The following is a 23,635-nucleotide window of genomic DNA, read 5'->3' on the forward strand; positions in this document are numbered from 1 at the left end:
CACGTTTATCCGCAAGAGAGCCAGGGGCGGTACAGGCTAGCGGGGGTAGTGAGAGGGACCCCAAGGAGGCCAGAGAGGTCACCACACTGCGGCCCTGCCCTGCCCGCTCCATGCAGAAAGGAATCGAGGTGGGGTTGATGGTCTGCTCTCAGGGGCAGGGCTTTGAACTTGAAGAGCCGCGGCTCCCACACAAGGATGGAGGAAGATCCGTGCCCTCCTTGACGGGTCCCCAGAAAAGGGAGCACACTCAGGGGAGAAGCCAGGCTAGGGGTGCGGTGAAGAAAGGGGGGCCTCTGAAGCCCAGAGGGGAGGCACAGGGGAGACTGCTGCCCCAGGCATTGGCCACCCCCAACAGGAGGGAGCATCTCTGGGTTCAGCCACCATGCAAAGGGCCCCTTCCGCAAGGCTGTCTGACCGCAGCCCAGGCCCCACCGGCCCCTGCCCTGGGCCCCTAGCCCCACGAAGCCTGAATCCCTAAACCTTGGCTGGTCTCCCAGCCCCGCTCGCCCACAGGCCAGGCTCCTGCAGGAGTGACAGCGTGGCCTGGGCAGCCTTTGCGGGGGCTGCCCCGCTCCCAGGAGGATGCACCTGAAGGAGGCTCGCGAGGGCGGGGCCTCGGGTGGGCTGCCCTGCGCCACATGGGATCTGGCTTCCTGCACAGAGTTGGGGGGCCCCGGCTGCATCCAGGAACAGGACTGAGTCCGCTCCCCTCCCCGCAGCACAGAGGGGTCCCGGGTCTGCGACGGGAGCGAGGGGTGTCTGAGCAGTGGAGGCCTGAGGGCCAGACACGCAGCGGTGACCAGACCGGGTGCTGAGGCGAGGTAGTCCCGGCACAGCGAGGCCGGCGCATTCAAGGACACAGTCGGGATGGAGAATGGGGCGACCAGGACGAACGCACACACTTTCATGCCTAAGGTCCCCCAGGCAGATATACACTTCCACTCCGTTCCACCTCTGCCCAGGACCGCCTGCCCCTGGGAGGCTCACGGGCAGCCGGCCCCGCCCCGCCCCCACTGAGCCCTGCAGACCCCGCCCCCACTGAGCCCTGCAGACCCCGCCCCCACTGAGCCCTGCAGACCCCGCCCCCACTGAGCCCTGCAGGCCCCGCCTCACTGAGCCCTGCAGACTCCGCCCCCACTCAGCCCTGTGGACCCCGCCTCACTCCAGGCCTGCCCACCCCCCGCCTGGGGGCGGTGCCAGAGGATCGGCTTCCTGCGTCCTGGAAGCCACGGGCCACCCCGTTCTGCATCCAAAGGGCGATTGTGCCCCAGCAGGAAGCAGGTGCCGGTGCCGCGTGCCCCGCAGGCTGCATGGACACAAGGGGACATTCTCTCCCCTGGGGACCCCGCGGAGCCGATGCCAGCAGAAGCAGGAGGCGCGGGCCCCGCCCCCGCTGCGGGCCCAGGCAGCGGGAATGGAGGGTCCAAAGGCCCGCTGGCCAGTGCGCCCCCTGCACAGAGCAGGAGGTGCTGCAGGGCACCCAGGGCCCCAGCGCCCGGGCCAGGCCCTGGGTCCCTGCAGAGCCCGAGTCTTGGGGGGCCCCTCAATCTAGGCAGAGGATAGGCCCGCCAGCTCACGGCCCAGCCCGGTTGGGCCAGTGCAGCAGGCTCCAGGCATTTGGCTCCACCAGGATTGCTGCGCCCCAGCGTTCAGGGGAAACAGCGCCCATCCACCCTCCCCAGCGTGGACCTCCCCAGGGGGGATGCATCACAGAGCGGGAGACAAGGCCTGGGGAGGAGAAGCGACCTCCAAGACAGTCTGGGAGCCCCTGGGGGTCACTGTGTCCAGGCAGGACCCGCCCTGCAGTCCCGCAGCCAGTCCTGCCTGGGCCCCACCCTGGAGCTCGAGCCAGCCCGGACCCCTGCCCACACCCTCCAGGCCAGCACACTGGTCCTGTGGCCTGCCTGCAATGACACACTCACAGGAGAAGGTCACAGGCCCTTTGCACTCAAGACAGGCAGACCTGGCTGCCCCTCAGGATGGGTCTCCGGCCTAACCCAGGTGTCCCGTGCCCTGTCCAGGGCGAGGCCTCAATTACAGACACTCCTGCCTGCTGGAGTGTCGCCTCCAGGCCATGTGAGCAGCAGTGCTCGCTGGGCCCCAACAGGCAGGTAACACCCATCCCATCCTCTAAACCTACCCAGGGGCCCTTCAGGAAGTCGTCCCATGGAGGAGGGGACCCTTGTCCACAAGCCCATCGCCCCCACCCCAAAGAGGGGCAGGTCCCGAGCCCCAGGCCCGGGGTATAGGTGAGCGGAGAGGGACTCACCAGGACAGCAGACCAGCTGTGGGGTGGCCGCAGGAGCGCCTGCCTCTCCGACCCGCTCCCAGGGAGACAGAGCCCACTGTGTGGCCAGGAGCCGGGTGCTGGCCGCGGCCCAGGGCTGCGTCAGGGCCCAGAACCGTCCCACCAGCTGCGTGGCTTTGGCACGGCAGAGACAGGGTGGGGGGCGAAAGGCCCGCGGGAGGGGACGCGTCAGGACAAGGACGCCCGGGGCTCCCCTCTGCTGACTGACCAGCCTCCCCCTGGGTGCTCATCCTCCAACAAGGCCGTGCGGGGCCATGGCTGACCTCCCTGGGGGGCTCGGTGTGACGGCCCAGAGACGCCTCCCACGAGGAGGCGAGTGAGTGCTCTGTGGTCCTTCACCCCCGCCCCCGGCCCCCAGGGTGCCCGGCCCTTTGGCCCTCACTGGGCTGCAGCCCCCCGTCCTGCCGCACGTCTGGGCTGCTTTCTCCCCGCCACGGCCACAGCGGCGCACCAGAGCCGGGCCCCCGCAGCCCGAGGAGGGGCCCCTCCACAGAGCAGGCTGAGACCTGGCCCACATCGCTCTGCCTGCTCCGGGGGCCCCGGGATGTCCCCAGCGGGCAGCCGGCGCCCACATAAAAGCCCAAGGGTCTGCGGTGAGCGGAAAGGGGAAGACAGGTGTGAAGGAAGGGTTAGCACGGCCAGGAGTCTCTCGAGCCCATCTGAACTAGAAGGGAGGGCCCAGCTCTGTCCCTGTCCGCCAGCCCCACCAGTCGTGGCTCACCAGCTCCCTCAGAGAACCCAGGCTCAGGGACACGGGCCTCCAAGCCTCTGCGATGCCCATCGGGCAGCCCCACGGGGCAGGGCACCTGGGGGCCATGAAAGGAGGCCCCCCCACATACACACACACGCGCGCGCGCACACACACACACACCCTGGTCCCTCTCTCAGACACTGTAATGTTTTAGTTAGATGCCTGCTTTTTTAAAACATGGAGATCTTGCATAAGAACCTGCTTCCCTTGAAAAACCACTTTCTCTCCCCAGCTTCCCCTGCACACCCACCCCAGTCAGCCGCAGCCCCGCCTACCAACCCCACCTCCAACAACACGCGGCTAGAGCCCCTCAGGAAAGGAGACCCACAGAGTCCGGGCCTCCAGCTTTATTGGCCGCATCGGACTCCGCACGTTAAACTCTCTTCTGGACGGACAAGCAGATGGATTGTTTTCAAAGTTGTCTGTTACGAACCACATGCACTTTACCTTGTGATAAATATCCCCAATTTTCCCTCCAAAAAGACAGTGCCGGTTGACGCTCCTGCCAACCTCAAAGACCAGAGTAACCGCCACTGAATCTCCATGGCAGTTTCGCGCTCTTGGTTACCATGCAGCTGAGAACAGCCCACTTGCACGGTCCCAGCCCTGTGGGCAGCAGTGACGGTCTGACACCGGCTCGCAGAGACAGCCCGCTCACTCGGTATAAAGAGGCCTCCACGCTTCCTGCTCATCCTGGATCCACTCGCTTCCTCACATCAGCTGAGCAGGCATCGTGTTTTCTCTGGCGGTTGGCAGATTCGCCTGAGGCTCAGGGCAGTGATGGGATTTGAGTCTTTATTTTTATTTTCGTTTATGTAATTTTGGCTGCACTGGATCTTTTTTAATGTCTATTTTTATTTATTATTTATTTATGTTTGTCTGTGCTGGGTCTTCACTGCCGCACGAGCTACTCTCTAATTGCAGTGCACGGGTTTCCCATCGCAGTGGCTCTGCTGGTTGCAGAGCACAGGTGTGGGGACCTGCAGGCTTTAGTGCCCGGAGCTCGGAAGCTCTGTCGTTGCAGCCCCAGGCTCTAGAGCACAGGCTCGGTAGTTGCAGTGCCCGGGTTTAGTTGTCCTGTGGCACGCGGGACCCTCCTGGGTCAGGGATCGAAGCCGCATCTCCTAAATCGGCAGGTTTCACCAGTGGAGCACCAGGGAAGCTCGAGGCTTTCTTTAGATCCGGCTCATCCCCCACTCTTCGTTTGGCTATCGACTCTCGTCCATGGCTCATACACCCCTCCCGGACTCCTGTCAGGTTGGCTCATCTGGGACCTGATTCCCTGTCTCCTCTCTCCCTTGCAATTTCCCTCTTTGCATTTTCCTCTGGATGGAGGATGCAGGAACCTCCCAGGGGGCGGGGGAGGGTGGGGGGCGTCTCCTGCCAACCTGGATCTCCGTCCATCCTGCATGGACTCTGTTCGTTTTTTTCTGTTTCTAAATATTGTCATTTATTCTCAAATTTGCTGCAGTATATCCCATATTCTTACTGAAAATTCATTCTTCATAAAGTCTCTCCATTAAATTGTGTCCAAGTGAGCTGCTGCCTGTTCTGAGGGTGAGTGTTCCCCTTCTCTTTGAAGTGCTGATTCCCCTGAAAAGTGTGGACATGTCTGGACCCAGGAGCACCTGAGCAGGTGCCGGGGTCCTCAAGGCTGAGGGCCCCACGTGGAAGGAAGGGGACCCCAGAGCCAGACAGACAGGCCAGGCTGAGCATCTCAGCTGAGTGTGAAAGAGCAGCTCTGTTTCTTGGGTGCTCCAGGTAGCCCACTTTTCTCAGGCAGAGGGCACATGGTTCTCGGTGTGTGCACCCCACTAACCACTGGGCCCCCAAGCAGCCAGGGATCATGTTCTGCCAGGCAGGCATCCTCACTCCCTCCACACAAACCACAAGAAGGGGGGCCTGGAAGCCACCCTCCTCGGGCTTTATCCAGTGCCGTCTCCACGGCAACCAAGGGTAGAGCAGTCCCCTCCCAGCTCTCCGGCAGGTCTCCTCCTCCACTCATCTTTTGGGGGCGGTCTGTTGCAGCTCAGAGCTGCAGTACAGGCCTTCAACCTGTGCTCCGGCTAAACCATTTGCCTTGTAAGCAGTTGTAACATTTCTCAATCCAAAACTGTTCTTCAGTTGGAAATAAGGCTCATACAGCCAAAGATGGGAAACTGAGCATTCCAGACCCTTCCAAACCCAGGTCCCCAAGCCCACCTCCAGAGTGTGGGGTGCTGACAGTGTGGGTGTCTCAGTGACCAGGGCCATGTCCCCATGGCTGGCAAAGTAGGGGAGCCGCTCTGAGTTCCAGGTTCCTTTCTTCTGATGTAAGATCCCTCACTTTCGCACCTCATAAGACGCTTCATCTGATGAATCTGATGAGCAGGCTCACATCCTCAGTCCAGGTGCGCGGGTGTCCTATATTTCGGGTCCTCAGTGGAGAGGTCACCTCCGAGAGGATGGATCACGGGTGGTCTCTTCACTGGTGTCTTCACCCTGAGGACTGGTGGTCTGGCAGGGCCTGGGTACCCCAGGTGCCCCCAGAAGACCCCTCAGAGCCTGAGACAGCACCTAGGGCTTTCCAAGGACAACAGGAGAGGGCCCAGCCAGAGTCCCCGGTGCCATCCCTCTAGGCCCCCAGGAAGGCAATGTTCTTGGGGGGTTTGTCGGGGAACTGCAGGGTGTACAGGTGGGCCATGTACTGGAGCTCAGGCATAACCATCCGCTGACACATCTGCAGCGTCTGGTTGTCCAGGCCCGGCCTGAGGTTGTAGCCCAGGATGTTGGCCCTGCCCGACTGGTAGGGGCGCAGTCGGAAATCGGTGATCTGCTACTGGTTCTTGGGCTCGCTGTCCTGCAGACACATGGCGGCCAGCTCGCGCCGCCGCTCGCGCAGCCGAGCCACCTCGGAGCGCAAACGCCGCGGGCTCAGCTCTGCGCGCAGCCGGGCCCAGAGGTGCGGTTGAAATGCTGGTACAGGCGCCAGTCCAGGGCACACCAGTGCTTGGCGCGCTCCTGGCATGCGGGCGACAAGGGGGTGACACTGTGCTGGCTGCGCGAGTTGAGCCTGAAGGCCACCACGTCGTCCAGCCGCCAGCGCAGCAGGCGCCGGAGCAGCACCATGGACTCGTTGAAATGTTCGGTAATGAGCAGCAGCTGAAAGCGCTGCTCCACGTCGAGCAGGCGCGCGCGCACGTAGCCCTCCTCGGGCGGCGCGCCATTGTCGAAACCCAGGTCGAACCACATGCTGTTCCGGGCGTGGGCGTTGCTCAGGCCCAGGCTCTGGTTGTAGTAGGTCCACGGCGAGGCCAAGAAGGCATCCAGGCTGGAGACGTTCCTGAAGGCGGGGACGTGGCTCTTGTAGTAGACGAAGGAGGACTCCAGCTGGAAAACAGGGTTTCTGAGGATGGAAAAGTAGAAGGTGTCGTTGTGCATGACTTTCTGCACCTGTCGGGAGACAGCACGGGAAGGGCTGGTGACCCTCTGGCTCCCCGGGGCGTGGTCCCGGGGCCAGGTGGTGCCTCTTCCCTTGCCCCCACCCCGCAACACACCTGAGCCTGCCCCCGGTCCCCTGCCCCCGAAACCCAGTCTCCTGCCTCCAGTCCAGGCCACCTGGCTCCTCTGCCTGCCACCCTGCACCAGCATCCAGAACAACCCTGGCCACGTCCCGGCCCCCATTACCCTTCGCCGTCACCCCCGCTGAGCCTTTGGGGAGGAGGTCAGAGAAGCCCCCGGGAGGAGATGCCCTCTAAGCTAAGACCCGAATGACCCAGAGAAGGAGCTGTGAACACGTGAAAAGGGCCTGCGGAGGGACGAGCTGGTGGGTCTGGACCCAGAAGGAGGCGAAGAAGAGGGAGAGGGCCGCAGACGCCGGGTGCCAGCTGCCGACTGGGAGAGCAACGCCCCCGGGAGCCCCGGGACCCCGCCCGGGAGCCCCGCCCCCTGGAGCCCCGCCCTCCATGGGCCCCGCCCCCGGAAGACTCTGCCCTCTGGGAAGCCCCGCCCTCCAAGGAGCCCCGCCCCGGGGCCCCGCAAGCCCCGCCCCAGATCCCCGCCCCCATGGAGCCCAGCCCCGGGAGACCCGCCTCCAGGAGCTCGCCCCCGGAAGCCCCGCCCCACGCACCTCTGGCGGGTTGAACCTCAGGTGGTTGCACATGATGTTGAAGCGCCGCCCGGGCCCGCCCTGCTCTGCGCCCTCCACGTAGCGCGCCAAGAAGAGCCAGGGGTAGCCGAGGTGGAAGCGGCCGCCGGCGGGCAGCGCCGCCGACAGGTTGTGCGTCTCGGCGAAGCGGTAGAGGATGTTGAGCACCGTGCTGCTGGCCGTCTTGTGCGTCTTAAGAAACATGACGTTGGTGACGGGAGGCCCATCAGCCTGGTCCCCGAGTTGGCTGGGGGAAGAGCGCAGCGCCGTGGGCCGGGAATCCTCGCGCTTGCCCAGCCGGAGAGATTCCAGCCCCGCGAGCCCTGAACCTGGAGGCCCGCAAAGCCTCTGCCCCGTGCACGCTTCCCCGACCCACACTCCCTGAGCTGGCAACACCCCAGCCCAGCCCCGCTACTGTGCCCCTCACCTGAGACCCCGCCCTGGCTGCCCTCTTCCAGTGGCGCAACCGCCTGCCCCATGAACTGCAGGCCCTGCACCCCTCTGCTTCCCAACCTCCCGCCTGGCTCTGAGGGCGCCCAGCATCGCTCTGCCCTGTGACCCAGGCCGTATGGCCAGCGGTGCTTGGTTGGCCCCTCATGCTGAGATGGGCTGACTCACTGCCGGGCAAGACTGGACGCTGGTGCTCACTCCTGTGATCTCAGGGTGGCACCCACCCAGTTGTGGACACCAGCCTGGAGCTACAGGTGCCCACCCTGCCCCAACACAAGATCCCAAAACAGGGCTGGTGAGAGTGACCCAGGATGGTGGGGACAGGGTCCAGAGGCTAGTGCCAGGCCTGGGGGGTAGGCAGGGATACCCAGGAGCTTTAGCACTCCCCCTCTCCAATGGAGATCAGCCAGGCCCGGGGCTGGAGGGCCCTCCCACCAGCCAGGCTAAACCACTGGGGCAGGGTAGCCATCGGGAGGACCCTGAGCTTCACAGAGGCCATACCACCAACAAGCAGGGGAGCAGGGGTCCTGACATCCAGACCACTAGGGGGTTCCAACCACCCCAGCCCTGCCTCCCAGTCACCCTCTGCACACAGCAACTCTGCCCAGGGCACCCCCAACCTGGCCCAGATTCAACCCTCCCGTATCCCTGCCTGGAGTTCTGGGCAGCTTACTGCCCATGGGAGATACTGGGAGGCCCCCAGGCTGGGTGACCACAGGAAGAGCCCCTCCTCCATTGCAGAGGGGAGGCTGAGGCCTGGCAGGGAGGCGTGGCCTACCACAGTCACAGGCAGGGCTGGGTGTCACCCGGAGTGGGGCACGCTGGGGTCCCAGTACTGCTCGGGGAGGGGGCAGTGCCCAGACCTCAGGCCACCCAGTGGAGGACTCACGGCATGAGCAGCCCGATGTCCACGTGCATGATGCAGCCCAGCAGGAGCACAGCCAGGGCCAGGAGGAGGAGCACGGCCCAGAAGCACCTGTGGGCAGAGGACCTCTTCCGCACTGAGTCCGGGGCCCAGGAGGAGCCTCTGCTGCCCACCCCCTTCCCTACCCCCTCCACCTCCCCGGCATCCATGTGACAACTTGTGTCCGGCACCTACTGTGTGCTGGCCCATGGGGGCCCTAGGGTGGGGGCAAAGCCCAGGATGGGCCTGAGTCATCAGACACCACCCCCACGTGGCCCCCCTGCACTGCCCACTACTCAGAAGCTGGGAGAAGCCAAGAGGGGGATCCACTCCCTGGGGGGGCAATCAGAGGTGAAAACATGTCTGTGGACCCTCAACCCTGAGCAGGGCCCCCTAGAGATGGGCCTGACTGAGACCCCTGAGTTCCAGCCCAGGGCCCATGAGGGCAGGGGGGCCCGCCCGGGTGCAGGAGCTGAAGGTGGTGTGGGCAGGGCTCCTGGGCCAGAACACACAAGGGAAAGGCAGTGAGCAGATCAGGAGAGACAGGCAGGGGCTCCCTGTCCCGCCATCCCTGGACAAAGAAGCTGCAGCAGCTCAGCCATGAAGGGCTCCCTGCGCTTCGCCACCTGGAGGGCCACTTTGTACTGAGAAGGGGGAGGAGGCCCAGCCAGTCTCAGCTCTGGTCATCATCTGCAGGCCGCCCCAGACTTACACCCCAGCCTGGGCTGGCCCCGAACCCCCACTGGGGTGTCCACAGGGATCGCAGCCTCCAAGGTCCAGACTGGCTCCAACGCTGCCCTCCAAACCCAGCCCACCCCCAGGGACAGTGGCTTCTTCACCTGCTCTGGTCCCGTTTCCCTCCCCCCACCTTCTGTCCTGATCCGCGCTGCTCCCGAACCCTGGTGGCCTGGTTACCCCCTCCTGTGTCCCTGCCCCGTGGTTCATTCCGCCCTCGCAGCCCAAAATACCCTTTTATTAAAAAATCCAATGTGCTCAAAGTCTTCCTTGGTGGCTCAGAAGGTAAAGAATCCACCTGCAATGAAGGTTCGATCCCCGGGTCAGGAAGATCCCCTGGAGGAGGGCATGGCAAACCACTCCAGTGTTCCCTGGAGAAGCCCATGGACAGAGGAGCCTACAGTCCACGGAGTCACAAAGAGTTGGACACAACTGGGCGACTAACACTTTCATTTTCTTTCAACAAGCTCAAACCCTTGATTAAATCCCATAATTGAAGAGCCTTCTGTGCTAAACCCTTCAGGAAAATGCAAGTCTTCCCAGCCAGTCCCCAGGCCCCCACTCCACCCCTACCCTCCAGCCATTCCACTTCCTCCTGTTCCTCAAACACCCAGCCCCAGGACCTCTTCACTCAGAGGCTCCAGCAGCAGACTGTCTTTCTGCAAGAGCCGCCTCGCGCTTCTCCGGGCTGTGGGCAGGGCGTCTCCCGACCTCCCTGCAGCTCACCCCCGCCACCTGAGGGCGTCGAGGTTGCAGCAGTCCCTTTGTAGTCTGTACTGCCCACTGGGCTTCTCTGGTGGCTGAGACGGTCAAGAATCCTCCTACATTGCGGGAGACCTGGGTTTGATCCCTGGGTTGGGAAGATCCCCTGGAGGTGATAGTCTCTCCTTTGTCCATGGAATTCTCCAGGCAAGAATACTGGAGTGAGTTGCCATTTCCTCAATCCACTCCAGTGTTCTTGCCTGGAGGATACCCATGGACAGAGGAGCCTGGCGGGCTACACTCCATGGGGTCTCGAAGAGTTGGACAGGACTGAGCAAGTAAGCACACAGCACAGCTCTGCCCACCATCGGGTAAGCTCCTCGGTTTCTGGAAAGGCAGCTGGCACGTGCACGGTGCTCGGCGCATGTGTGCTGAGTGAGTGAGTGAAGCCAAGCACACATCCCACCCGCCACCGCAGACCTCCTGCTTTGTGTCAGCATGGGGTGCAGAGGGAGGAGAAACAATGAGGTGGGAGCAAGATCGGAAGCAAGTCTGTTGAGTGTGAAACGTCCTGAGACACCAAGAGCAGGTGCCCAGCAGTGGCTGAAGGAGTCCGGGGCTCAAGGCGTTGCCAGGGCCAGGACATGCACTCTCACATCAGCATAAAAAGGCCTGGCGTGCTGCAGTCCACGGGGTCACAAAGAGTCAGACACAACTGGGCAACTGCACAGCAGCAACAGTAAAAACCCATGTCACTTGGAACCTCAGCTGCAGGAATCAGAAAACAATGGCAGACTCCCCTCACCAACCTAGAGGCTTGGGAGGGAAGCTGCTGGCTCCGGCAGACTCGGCCCCGTCACACTGCGAAAACCGACATCTCTCTCCCCATGCTCGTGGCCTGGTAGTCACAATATGGCTGCTAAGCTCCAGACATCACATAAACATTTGCATCAGCAAGAAAGTAGAAGGGACAGGACCAGCCATAATAAGGAAGCAAAAGCCTTTTAGAAGCCTCTAACAAACCTCCTTGTCCATCTTCTCGGCCGAAATGCGGTCACATGGTCCCCCTTCCCCCAACTGCGAGGGAATGCTGAGAAAGCTTCATTTAGTGTTTACAGCCTCTGTCCTGGGGGGGGCACAAGAAGGTGGTGGCTGTCAGCCTCAGCTGCGTTTGTGTGAATCCGTGGGAACGGTGGGCTGCAACCTGGGCCTAGCTAGGTCTGCCCATGGAGGCAGGCACATCTCTGAAACACAAGTGAGCTTCTCGCCTGCAGCCCAGCCGTGGCCCTGGATCCAGGGGGCCCAGCCTGCAGCAAGAACAGCCCCCCAGTCAGGCCCCTGTTTAGTCCTAATGCTCTGGCTGCAGGCTCTTCCTAGACGAATAAATGGAATTCACAGCCAGGCGGCCCTGGCCCTGCCTGCCTCCTGTGGCCTCAGCAGGGTGTTGGCAAAGCCACCACCTCCGGGGCCTGGGCTGTTTCCAGGTGTTCGCTGCAGTGTGTGTAGAGTGTGGGCACCCGCTTGCATCCAGGTGCTTTGGCCCTGATTTTCCAGCGGGCAGGCCCCTGTGTGCTGCCAGGCAGGGGACCACTGGGACCCCTTACTCGGCTGGAACACCACCCCCTACACGTCACCCATACCTTTCTTTCTTGCAGACAGGAGCAAGTCGGGGAGGTGGGGTTCTGTGGCCTCTGCTGAGACCCCTGCCCCCAGGACACCCGGCGCACGGCCCGACCAGCCCAGCACGGGAGGGACACTGATGGCTCAGCATCCTGACCTCTCCGGGGAGCAAGGCGCCCAGGCAGGCCTGTGTGTGCTCCCCTCGGCCTTACTCTGAGCTCCTGGGAGGAGCCGCCCAGCCAGACACCGTCCCCAGGACAGACCAGGCCGACCACCTGCCCCCAGGCACCGGGAGGCTTCACGACTGACCTTCCCGGTCAGTTCCGAGGCTCATGGCCCTTCCCCCTTCCCCCGCCCCGACACCCTCCTCACCACCCGCCCCCTGCTGGTGTCAGGGCCGGCTCTGAGGCCTCCCCTCGGGCAAATCCGAGGTCGGGGGGTGAGTTCCAGGTGTCCCTGCATCCGAAGGAGGAGAAGGTCCCTCCTGGGACCTCTGGGCCCTGCGTCTCCACACAGCCTGTGCCCCCAGGGCAGCTGGTTCCTCGGGCTCCAGCGACGTGGAGTGGCAGTGGCTGGGACCAGGAAGGCCTCCCGGGGGGAGCGGAGGGCCGGACGGGGCTGGAGGGGACGAGGGGCCGCTCAGTGCGGCGGTCAGTCCCAGGTGAGAGGGGCCGGATGGCGCACCTGCACTCGGAGCCTGGCACGGGGAGCAGAGCCGGGAGGGAGCTTCCTGAATGGCCTGCGGCCTCTCCACAGGGCTCGCAGGGACGGGGAGTGTGACGAGCAGGGGGCATGCAGGGGAGGAGCCCGGGAGGAAAGGGCAGAGCACGGCTGCTCCATCGGGGCGGGTGATGCCCGACAGCAGGGAGGCCAGACCCCGGCCTCGCAGGAACCTCTCAACGCCCCCCCAGGCAGAAACTCAGAAGTGGACTCACACTGGCTGCAGGGCCGCCCCGTGAGACCCCTCTGGCCCCCTGGCCGCAAGCAGGGTGCAGGTCCACACCCCCAACTCTGCTCTGGGGCAAGGAGACGGCCGGACCCCACACCAAATAGTCTTGAAGCTTCACATCTTCCCCCAAAGAGAGTTTCTAACTCAGAATTCAGTTCTCAACTCCCCATGGAAGCACGTCATATGGTAATAACAGGACAATTCTAAACGGTGTCAGGCAGCAGGGGCCTGCCGGGCGCTAGGAAGGGAGGGGACCCGAGGACAGGGAGGGCGCCTGATGCCCTCCGTCCGGGGCAGCGGGCGGCCGGCCACCCACGGACAGGCCGCTGCACGGGACTCCTAGCCAGCTCCGTCCATCGGAGGAAACTGCTGAGAGCCGTGGACACCAGCAGCCCCTCGCAGGGAGGGGCGGGGGGGCAGCCGGGGCTGCTCCAGGAGGGGGCGCTGGGTGGGCCTGGGCCAGCGTCGCCTTCCCCGGGGAAGTGCCGGACCCGTGCGCCCAGGGCTGTTTTCTCTCCAGGCTCTCAACAGCATCTTGTCGTTTTCATTACCTCGGTCCTGTGACCCTTGTGTTGATTTCAATCTCTAGTTTTTACTGCCATTGTAAACGAACTCACTTTCATTTCTTGGTCCTTATCACTAGAGTAGAAAAAGCTTTGTTTAAAAAAAATGTGCCTTGTATCCAGTCCTTCAGCCACTGTACATGCCTCTTGTAGCCGAACACTAGCGTTCTGCCATCTGGTGTGACGGGGCACTGCCCCGCTCGCCCTGTATGCCTGCCCGCTGGCCTGTGACCAGCCTCATCGCCAAGACGCTCCGGGTCTCGTTGGAAAGAAATGGGCTTAAAAAAAAGCAAAGAAAAGAAATGGTCTTTAGGGACCACAGCCTGGGGGCTGGGGATGCTCACTGCTCTGGGACGTTGTCAGTTGCTGGGTCCTCTCAGTGGACACAGCTGGGAACTCCCCGAGTTCACACCCACACGGCCAACTCTGACGCCACACTTTGGGGGTGTTCAGTCGCTCAGTCATGTCCAACTCTGCGAAGCAATTGACCGCAGCACGCCAGGCTTCCCTGTCCTTCACTGTCTCCCGGAGTTTGCTGAAACTCATATCCGTTGAGTTGGTGGCTCCATCCAGCCATCTCATCCTCTGTCGTCCCCTTCTCCTCCTGCCCTCAATCTTTCCCAGCATCAGGGTCTTTTCTATTCAATAGACTCTTCTCATCAGGTGACCAAAGTATTAGAGCTTCAGCTTCAGCATCAGTCCTTCCAATGAATATTCAGGACTGATCTCCTTTAGGATGGACTGGTTTTATCTCCTTGCAGTCCAAGGGACTCTCCAGCACCACAAGTTGAAAGCATGAATTCTGTGCTCAGCCTCCTTTATGGTCCAACTTTCACATCCGTACATGACTACTGGAAAAACCATAGCTTTGACTATACACACTTTTGTTGGCAAAGTGATGTCCCTGCTTTTTAATATGGTGCCTAGGTTTGTCATAGATTTTCTTCCAAGGAGCAAGCATCTTTTAATTTTATGGCACAGCCACTCTCCACAGGATGTTGGAGCCCAAGAAAATAAACTCTGTCAGTGTTTCCATTGTTTCCCCATCTATTTGCCATGAAGTGATGGGACCAGATGCCGTGATCTTAGTTTTTTTAATATGAGTTTTAAGCCAGCTTTTTCACTCTCCTCTTTCACCTTCATCAAGAGGCTCTTTAGATCCTCTTCACTTTCTGCCATTAGAATGGTATCATCTGCATATCTGAGGTTATTGATATTTCTCCTAACAATCTTGATTCCAGCTTGTGCTTCATCCAGTTCAACGTTTTGCATGATGTACCCTGCATATAAATTAAATAAACACGGTGACAATATACAGCCTTGACGCACTCCTTTCTCAGTTTTGAACAGGTTTCTCTGGAGGCGGGTAAGGTGGTCTGGTATTCTCATCTCTTGAAGAATTTTCCACAGTTTGTTGTGATTCACACAGTCAAAGGCTTTGACATAGTCAATAAAGCAGAAGTAGACATTTCTCTGGAATTCTCTTGCTTTTTCCATTATCCAACAGATGTTGGCAAATTGATCTCTGGTGCCTCTGCCTTTTCCAAATACAGCTTGAACATCTGGAAGTTCATGGGTCACATATGGTTGAAGCCTGGCTTGGAGAATTTTGAGCATTAGTTGCTAGCGTATGAGATGAGTGCAATTGTGCGGTAGTTTGAACATTCTTTGGCATTGCCCTTCTTTGGGATTGGAATGAAAACTGACTTTTTCCAGTCCTGTGGCCACTGCTGAGTTGTCCAAATTTGCTGGCATGTTGAGTGCAGCACTTTAATGGCATCATCTTTTAGGATTTGAAATAGCTCAGCTGGAATTCCATCACCTCCACAAGCTTTGTTTGTAGTGATACTTCCTAAGGCCCTCTTAACTTTACATTCTAGGATGTCTGGCTCTAGGTGAGTGATCACAGCTTCTCAGTGACCCTCTTCCTACTGCTTCCTATCTCAGACGCAAGCCTAGTCTCAGACACAGCTGGGAGAATTTGAGCCCCTGCCATCACTTTCTGCTCTCCACACACACCCCCTTAAGGTCAAGCCACTGTGGCACATGACCTGCCCTCCCCCCACCCCTTTTTATATTTACTTGTTTGGCCTCATGTACTTATATGCAGAGTACATCATGAGAAACGCTGGACTGGAAGAAACACAAGCTGGAATCAAGATTGCCGGGAGAAATATCAATCACCTCAGACATGCAGATGACACCACCCTTATGGCAGAAAGTGAAGAGGAACTAAAAAGCCTCTTGATGAAAGTGAAAGTGGAGAGTGAAAAAGTTGGCTTAAAGCTCAACATTCAGAAAACGAAGATCATGGCATCCGGTCCCATCACTTCATGGGAAATAGATGGGGAAACAGTGAAACAGTGTCAGACTTTATTTTTTGGGGCTCCAAAATCACTGCAGATGGTGAATGAAGCCATGAAATTAAAAGACGCTTACTCCTTGGAAGGAAACTGATGACCAACCTAGATAGCATGTTGAAAAGCGGAGACATTACTTTGCCAACAAAGGTTCGTCCAGTCAAGGCTATGGTTTTTCCAGTGGTCATGTATGGATGTGAGAGTTGGACTGTGAAGAAGGCTGAGCACGGAAGAATTGATGCTTTTGAACTGTGGTGTTGGAGAAGACTCTTGAGAGTCCCTTGGACTGCAAGGAGAGCCAACCAGTCCATTCTGAAGTAGATCAGCCCTGGGATTTCTTTGGAAGGAATGATGCTAAAGCTGAAACTGCAATACTTTGGCCACCTCATGCGAAGAGTTGACTCATTGGAAAAGACTCTGATGCTGGGAGGCATTGGGGGCAGGAGGAGAAGGGGACGACAGAGGATGAGATGGCTGGATGGCATCACTGACTCGATGGACGTGAGTCTCAGTGAACTCCGGGAGTTGGTGATGGACAGGGAGGCCTGGCGTGCTGCGATTCATGGGGTCGCAAAGAGTCGGACACGACTGAGCGCCTGATCTGATCTGATCTGATTTGGCCTCATCAGGTCTTAGTTGTTCGTGTGAGATCTTACGTTACAGAGCACATGGGCTCCAGAGCGCACGGCTCAGCAGCTGTGTTGCACAAGATCTTTAGTCATGGTGTATGGGATTCTTAGTTCCCCATCCAGGGATCAAACCCACGTCCCCTGCTTTGGAAGGTGGATTCTTTACCACTGGACCATCAGGGGAGTCCCTTGCTCCACCATTTGTATCTGCTACCATACCTGGGTTTTCAAACATGATGTGAGCTTCTCCAACCCCCAGCTGCCTAACGCTCCCTCAAGTCCTCCTGACGAAGGACTTGAGATCCACCTGAGAGAGACTCCCAGGAACCAGCAGGTGGACAGGCTGAGTCTCTGTAAGCTCAGGACTACGGTGGACCAAGTGTAGAATGCTCACACACAGGGCAGGGCTGCTGGGAAAGGATGCCCTTGTCAGCCCGCAGTCACGGCCTGTGGGCCCCAGGAGGGCGGCCGCAGATGCAGCGGGAGACGGTGCAGCAGCCCAGGGGCCGGGCCCCGGGGTCTGCTCACTGCACACTTTCCCCAAGCCCCAAAGGGGTGCACTTCTGGAAGGCCACGCTGTGGTCACGGGGTTCCCACACTGCAGTGGAGTCACATCTGCAGAGCTCACGAGACCCTCCAGGGAAGGCAGCTTGTCACTGGAGCCTGAGCAGTTGGTTCCTTTTTCTTAATTGGAGGATAATTGCTTTACAATGTTGGTTTTGCCATACAGCAACATGAATCAACCACAGGGATACACACGTCCCCTCCCTCGTGAACCTCCCTGCCACCCCCTTCCCCATCCCACCCCTCCGGGTCATCATGGAGCACTGGCTTTAGGCTCCCTGTGTCACATGGCAAGTTCCCACTGGCTATCTACTTTACACAGAGTTTTATCATCCCATATAGTTATAGTCTGGGCCCATATAGAGGGCCCAGATGAGGCCCTCCTGGGATGTTAATGGGCCTGGCTTTTCCCCTCAGTCTGCCCCCAGCCTGACTTTGTTCTGACACATAAAACTCCCTTCACCAAACACTGGGTGTTTGCTGGCCCCTTCAGAGGAGCCGCACTGAGGACTTCTTGGAAATTTCTGCTGTCACATTTACAACAACCCCTTTGGCCTTAAGGGAACAAGTTCTCCACAGAATTGCAGTGTAAAGGAGAAAAGAGGAATGAGTTCTTCTTTCCTTCCCTGAGAACAAAGATACAGAGAATAGTGAGCAGGGCTGATCACGCCGAGTTTTTACTTCGTTCCTAATCTGCAGGCAACATTCAGAGAACTAAGACCATGGCACCCGGTCCCATCACTTCATGGCAAACAGACGGGAAAACAATGGCAACAGGGAGAGACTTCATTTTCTTGGGCTCTAAAATCACTGTGGATAGTGATGAAATAAAAGATTTTTGTTCCTTGGAAGAAAAGCTATGACAAACCTAGACGGTATATTAAAAAGCAGAGTCATTACTTTACCAACAAAGGTCCTTATAGTCAAACCTATGGTTTGTCCATTAGTTGTGTGTGGATGTGAGAGTTGGACCATAAAGAAAGCTGAGCATCAAAGAATTGATGCTTTTGAACTGTGTTGCTGGAGAAGACTCTTGAGAGTCCCTTGGACTGCAAGGAGATCCAACCAGTCCATCCTAAAGGAAATCAGTCCTGAATATTCACCGGAAGGACTAATACTGAAGCTGGAGCTCCAATACTTTGGCCACCTGATGCGAAGAGCTGACTTGCTGGAAAAGACCCTGATCCTGGGAAAGATTGAAAGGGATGACAGAGGATGAGATGGCTGGATGGCCATCTCGTGTGACTCAATGGACATGAGTTTGAGTAAACTCTGGGAGTTGGTGAAGGACAGGGAGGCCTGGCGTGCTACAGTCCATGGGGTCGCAAAGAGTCAGACACGGCTGAGTGACTGAACAGCAACAATCTGTAGTCGGTAACTAAGTTTGCTTTTCACCCTCTGACTCTGCATGAGCTAGTTCTGCACCTATTATCTTTTAACTCTATGTGACACATCCTATCGGAGAAGGCAATGGCACCCCACTCCAGTGTTCTTGCCTGGAGAATCCCAGGGACGGGGGAGCCTGGTGGGCTGCCGTCTATGGGGTCGCACAGAGTTGGACACGACTGAAGCGACTTAGCAGCAGCAGCAGCAGCACATCCTATACCTGGTGCTCACCTTTACTGCACTCTCCCTCTGCAGACCACCCCTTGTAGGTTTTCTCCTCTTTCCCATTCAGAAAGAAGGCCACAGTACAGCACACAAAAGGCAATGGACCCGACTACCCAACACCAGCCTATGACTGCTTCCGAAACAATGCGGGAGGAAGAAGAATACAAGGTCCTGATGTCCTTGTCCCTCATCAGCTCTCCAGCTGCGAGCCCTCATCTATAGGATCCCCCGACTCCTCATGGAAGAAGGCACAGTCCTCGAGGCACAAGCCTGTCCTGTTCTGTCTCCCCTCGCCGGTTGAGGATTAAAGCCACCTTTCTATTTCCTCCAAACTGTCTCCATATTTTTTTTATTTGGCTTCACTGGGCAGAGAATCCAAGGTTTTTGGTGGCAACAACAGCTGCCCAAGAGAAATAATGTCTTCAGAGAAACCCCTCATTTCTAAGGAGAGGCTCTTCCTTTGCAGAACACCGTCTGGTCCCATCACCCGGGGGGTCAGCAGGGTGTGCGTGTGGGATGGGCCGGGCGGTCCGCCCAGCAGGACCGGTGCTCAGGGAGCCACTACTGGGGCTGTCAACAGGAGGGATGTCCTGCCCGGCAGGGAGACAGGGTCCTGGGCATTTGCCATCTGTCTTCGGGAATGGAATCTTGTATAGCTGCAGCTGTTGACCTTTGACACTCCCTGAAATGAAACACTCTGTGCTCCAGGAAAACTGGTGGAATAGGTCTTTACATAGATATTTTCAGAAACTGATTTTATGAGCCCAAGCCTTGCATCTCCTCATCTTGAGAAATCACTAAATCCCTTCATGGTGACATCAGCTCCTCATGACTAGCAGAAAACCTTTTGTAAGATAAGCGCTTATCTCCCTTAGCTGATCCCAGGGCCCAATCCAGGGCTCCTGAGTAGGATCCAAAGTGGCCAGGTAAACACACCCACAGCGGTCACCTCTGGTCTGTCCATCCATCACTCCTTCAACTGGCTCTTGTTTAGCCCCAAATGCCCTATTGGGTGTGGGGCCAAGCCAAGGGGGTGTGTACAGTGGCAGCATTTAATGAGCAGCAGCCAAGGACAAGACTGAACAGTTACTCAGGGCTCCCTCCTCACAGATAAGCCCTTGGCCAGGAAGGCTGCATCCTCGGGAACCAGGCCCTGCCCCCCTGCCCTGGCTCGGCTATTTGAGAAGAACAAGGAGGTGCTGGCCCCCGGTCCCCACCCCCACCCCCAGATGCACCAGCAGGGGGCCGGGCACAGGGCTGCCGGAGGTCTCCTTGGCCTGGGGACCCTGTGATCAGGGTGGGTGAGGCCGTCGTCCAGTGAGTCCAGGGCACACAGCCATCCGTACAAACCAAGAAGAAGCAGGGACAGGGCCCAGATGCCCAAACTCAACATCCCCTAAATAGAGGGAAAGAGTGGGACACCCTCCACCCAGGGGATCCTGCCAAAACAGAAAGGAAAGTCACTCTGTTGCTGCCTGCAGGGTGCAACAGAGAAGAAACATGGCCAAGACGCTTCCCTCCCTGTCCCCACCTGTCACCACCCACCGAATTGGGAGTGATGCGGCCTTGCTTTGGCTGGGATCTGAGGCCGGCAGGAAGAACCTTGCAACTTCTGCTTCTACTTCCCTCCACACTGTCCTGAGATGGCACCCCCAGGAAGGTGCTGTGCCACTTTCCAGGAGGGGAACCGAGATGCTGCAGCCGAGACCCGGGAGCAAGAGGCAGCCAGGGCCTTCCAGCCCTGCAGCTGTCCAGCTAGGCGCAGCCCCTGGTGGGGCGGGGTGTCGCCGGGGGGACACTGAGCCCGAGAGATAGGTCAGCATGGCCTGGTGCAGCCAGGTCTCTGGGGGCTGCTTACAAGATTGCTGATATGAGGAGAGCCCAGGGTGGCGCATGTCCCCACCGACCCCAACGGGGCCCTCTGAGTCCTTCCCCCAAAGGGGACTGCTTCGTGCTCTACAACCTGGGGTGTTTCCTCCCATCCGGGTGGCACCACATTTGCCCTGAAGTCAGTTCAGTGGGTCACACTCTGAGGGCTGGAGGTTGCAGCCAGCACTCCTAGAGAATAGTGTGAAATAGAAGCAAATAGAACAGAAAGAAAAGCACAGGCACAGAATAGAATCGATGTAGATACAGTCAATAAACTTAGACTTGTTTACTCACTAAGTCGTGTCCGACTCTCTTTGTGACCCCATGGACGGTCGCCCACCAGGCTCCTCTGTCCTTGGGATTTCCCAGGCAAGAACACTGGAGTGGGTTGCCATTTCCTCCTCCAGGGGATCTTCCCAACCCAGGGATCAAACCCAGGTTTCTTGACCCCCCTGCACTGGAGTCGGATTCTTTACCACTGCGCCACCTGATACAGACGGGCAAAGAATAAACGCAGACTAGACAGTATCTGAGCACGTGGGAGGCAGTGTGGCTGCGGGGAGACGTGTTTCAGACAGACACAGCACAGAGATTCCAGTGTGTCCCAGACAGCGATGCTGCGTGCTGTCTTCCCCCAGAGCACCATGGAAACAGGTCCACTCTTCTGCCCGGTCACCATGGAAACAGGTCTACTCTTCCTCATTCAGTTGCCATCCTGCCTCCGTCACCTCATGCTCAGGCCAAAGCGTCCCCTTGTCCGCTGAAAAGCAGACTGCAAGTGTCCTGGCTGGCCCCCGTCTGGACTCTTTCCGGCCCCCATCCAGCCCACACGTGGCCACCACAGCTGTGCACCAGTAGAATGTTGCCAGACGCCCTGCCCTGTCCCCTCCCCGCCTGCACTCCCGCGTGTACTCTTTACCCACCCTAAGAGCTCACCTGAGGCTGGGAGAGTCACACAGCCCCCCACAGGGTCCACACAGTCCCCCACAGATCACACAGCCCCCACATGGGGTCACACAGCCCCCACGGGGTCACACTGCCCCCACAGGGTCACACAGCCCCCACATGGGGTCACATAGCCCCTACAGGGTCACACAGCCCCCACATGGGGTCACACTGCCCCCACAGGGTCACACAGCCCCCACATGGGGTCACACTGTCCCCACAGGGTCACACAGCCCCCACATGGGGTCACACTGCCCCCACAGGGTGTCACACAGCCCCCACGAGGTCACACAGCCCCCATGAGGCTACATGGTTCCCATGGGGTCACACAGCCCCCACGGGGTCACACTGTCCCCATGGGGTCACACAGCCCCTGTGAGGTCACACTGCCCCCACAGATCACACAGTCCCCATGGGGTCACACTGTCCCCACGGGGTCACACAGCCCCCACATGGGGTCACACAGCCCCCATGGGGTCACAGCCTTCTATGGGGTCACACAGCCCCCATGGGGTCACACAGCTCCCATGGGGTCACAGGCTTCTATGGGGTCACACAGCCCCACAGTGTCACACTGTCCCCACGGGGTCACAGAGCCTCCCATGGGATCACACAGTCCCCATGGAGTCACACAGCCCCCACGGGGTCACAATGTCCCCACGGGGTCACACAACCCCCAAGGAATCACAGCCTTCTATGGGTCACACAGCCCTCGCAGGGTCACCCAGCCCCCATGGGGTGACACAGCCCCCACTGGGTCACAGCCTTCTATGAGTCACACAGCCCCCTGGGATCACATGGCTCCCCACAGCCACTCCCTGGTCCCAGCACCCCAGGAGATTTTTGTCCTGAGAAGCTGACCTCAAATAACCAGAAACACAAGTTTCCAAAGACCTGAAGCCAAGGCGTAGAGTTGAGGGACCATCCAATAGCTCCCATACGGTCAGGGGGATTGATGCTGCAGCATCTCAGGCCAGCAGCCTCACCCAGACCCCTCACCCTGTCCAGCAGAAGAGGTCTGGTCTCTGCTCCAGGCGGCCCGTATAACCAAACAAGCCACTGGGTTCCCCCGGACCACGCCCGTCCCCTCCTCCCTGTCCCCGCTGTCCCCATGGACCCCTGGCTTCTCTGGCCCACGCCCATCCCCTCTCGTCTCCATGGAACCCTGGGCTCCCCGGCCCATGCCCGTCCCCGCCTCCCCGTGGATCCCTGGGTGCCCCTGGCCCATGCCCATCCCCACTGTCCCCGTGGACCCCTGGCTCCCCCAGCCCACGCCTGTCCCCTCTCGTCCCCGTGGACCCCTGGCTCCCTGGCCCATGCCCATCCCCTCCTCCCTGTGGACCCCTGGGCACCCCTGGCCCATGCCCACCCCTCCTCCCCGTGGACCCCTGGATGCCCCCAGCCCACACTTGTCCCCTCGGTTCCCGTGGTGCCCAGACGTGCTGCAAGGCCGAGCCTGCCGGTGCCCTGTCCTGGGCAGCAGCTGGCCTGTCTGCCCACAGGCCCAGGGCACTGACCTAGCAACATGGGCCCCAGGCGTTCCCACAAGTCAGAGAAAACCGACCCGAGGCTCTGGGCCTTCAGGGCCACCGAGTGTGAGCCCGCACACTGCCCTTCTCCCCACCGAGTGTGAGCCCACACACTGCCCTTCTCCCCGAGGTCTGTGCTGCACCCGCAAGCCTGGGACACACACAGCGGCCAGCCGGGCCGTGTGTCCCAACAGCCCCCACGGGACCCACCCTTCCGCCAGAGCTGGCACAGCCCGCAGGACCCGGGCTGGACCCCAGATAGCAGGGCGACACCCCCCAGCCGGCCCTCCAGGGAGGCCCCGGGAAGAGATTGGTCATGTTTCCCCGCCCTCGGGGAGCGGTGGCAGAGGCACAGCACCCCCCACGGGCCAGGAAAGGACGGGGGTGCTTGCAAACGCCACGCCCCTCCCCTCTTGACCTCCACCGCACGGGCAGGCTCTAGGGCTCAGGGCCCGGCCAGCACCCTAACCTGCAAAAGACGGGTGATTGGGCTGAAGTGCCGGAGCTGGGCGGGGGACACGGCCAGCCCCTCAGAAGGTGACCACAGGACTGAGGCCAGCATAGCCGGACCCCCAGCAGCCGCCCACCTAGGCCTCCAGCCCAGACGCCAGATCCCTGTCTCCTCTGCCCACATCCCTCTTGCCCGAACCGCCCACCAGGCCCAGGACAAGGCTGCCCAGGCAGGAGAGGGGGGCTCCCCACTGCCTGAAATGAGGCCCACAAGGGTGAACTCAGAGCGAATGCCTGGTCCAGGGCGATGCCGCAGGAGAACTTGGTCCATCAGGCGCTCAGGCCCCCAGGACTGAAGAAGGAATTTGGCCCCTGTGGTGGCACAGCCCCCGCTTACCTCTGCAAGCCCCCCAGAGAGGACGGCATGCTGGCAGGTGGCGATCTGGCCTGGCCCTTGCCTGACTTGAGCGGGCGGGCGCAGGGCACAGGCACTGGCGGGGCGTGACACTGGGCAGAGCAGGAACTGGAGGAGCACACCTGCCAGCCCCGGCTGGGGCCGCGCCCTCTGCG

The 23,635-nt window shown here is 59.7% G+C and overlaps 1 protein-coding gene across 1 annotated transcript; it reads right to left on the reverse strand.

Moving 5' to 3' along the window:
- Window positions 1-3,391: 3,391 nt before the first annotated feature.
- On the reverse strand, window positions 3,392-23,530 carry GAL3ST2 (galactose-3-O-sulfotransferase 2). The gene is given in 5 exon segments (XM_086373970.1): window positions 3,392-5,999; window positions 6,002-6,491; window positions 7,168-7,432; window positions 8,525-8,611; window positions 23,463-23,530. Coding segments are annotated over 5 exon segments (996 nt in total). The 5' UTR covers window positions 23,492-23,530; the 3' UTR covers window positions 3,392-5,874.
- Window positions 23,531-23,635: the final 105 nt, after the last annotated feature.

This window comes from Bos grunniens, chromosome 3, assembly GCF_055505025.1.
Source record: "Bos grunniens cultivar Pamir isolate PY7600 chromosome 3, Bosgru_T2T1.0, whole genome shotgun sequence".
NCBI lineage: Eukaryota > Metazoa > Chordata > Mammalia > Artiodactyla > Bovidae > Bos > Bos grunniens.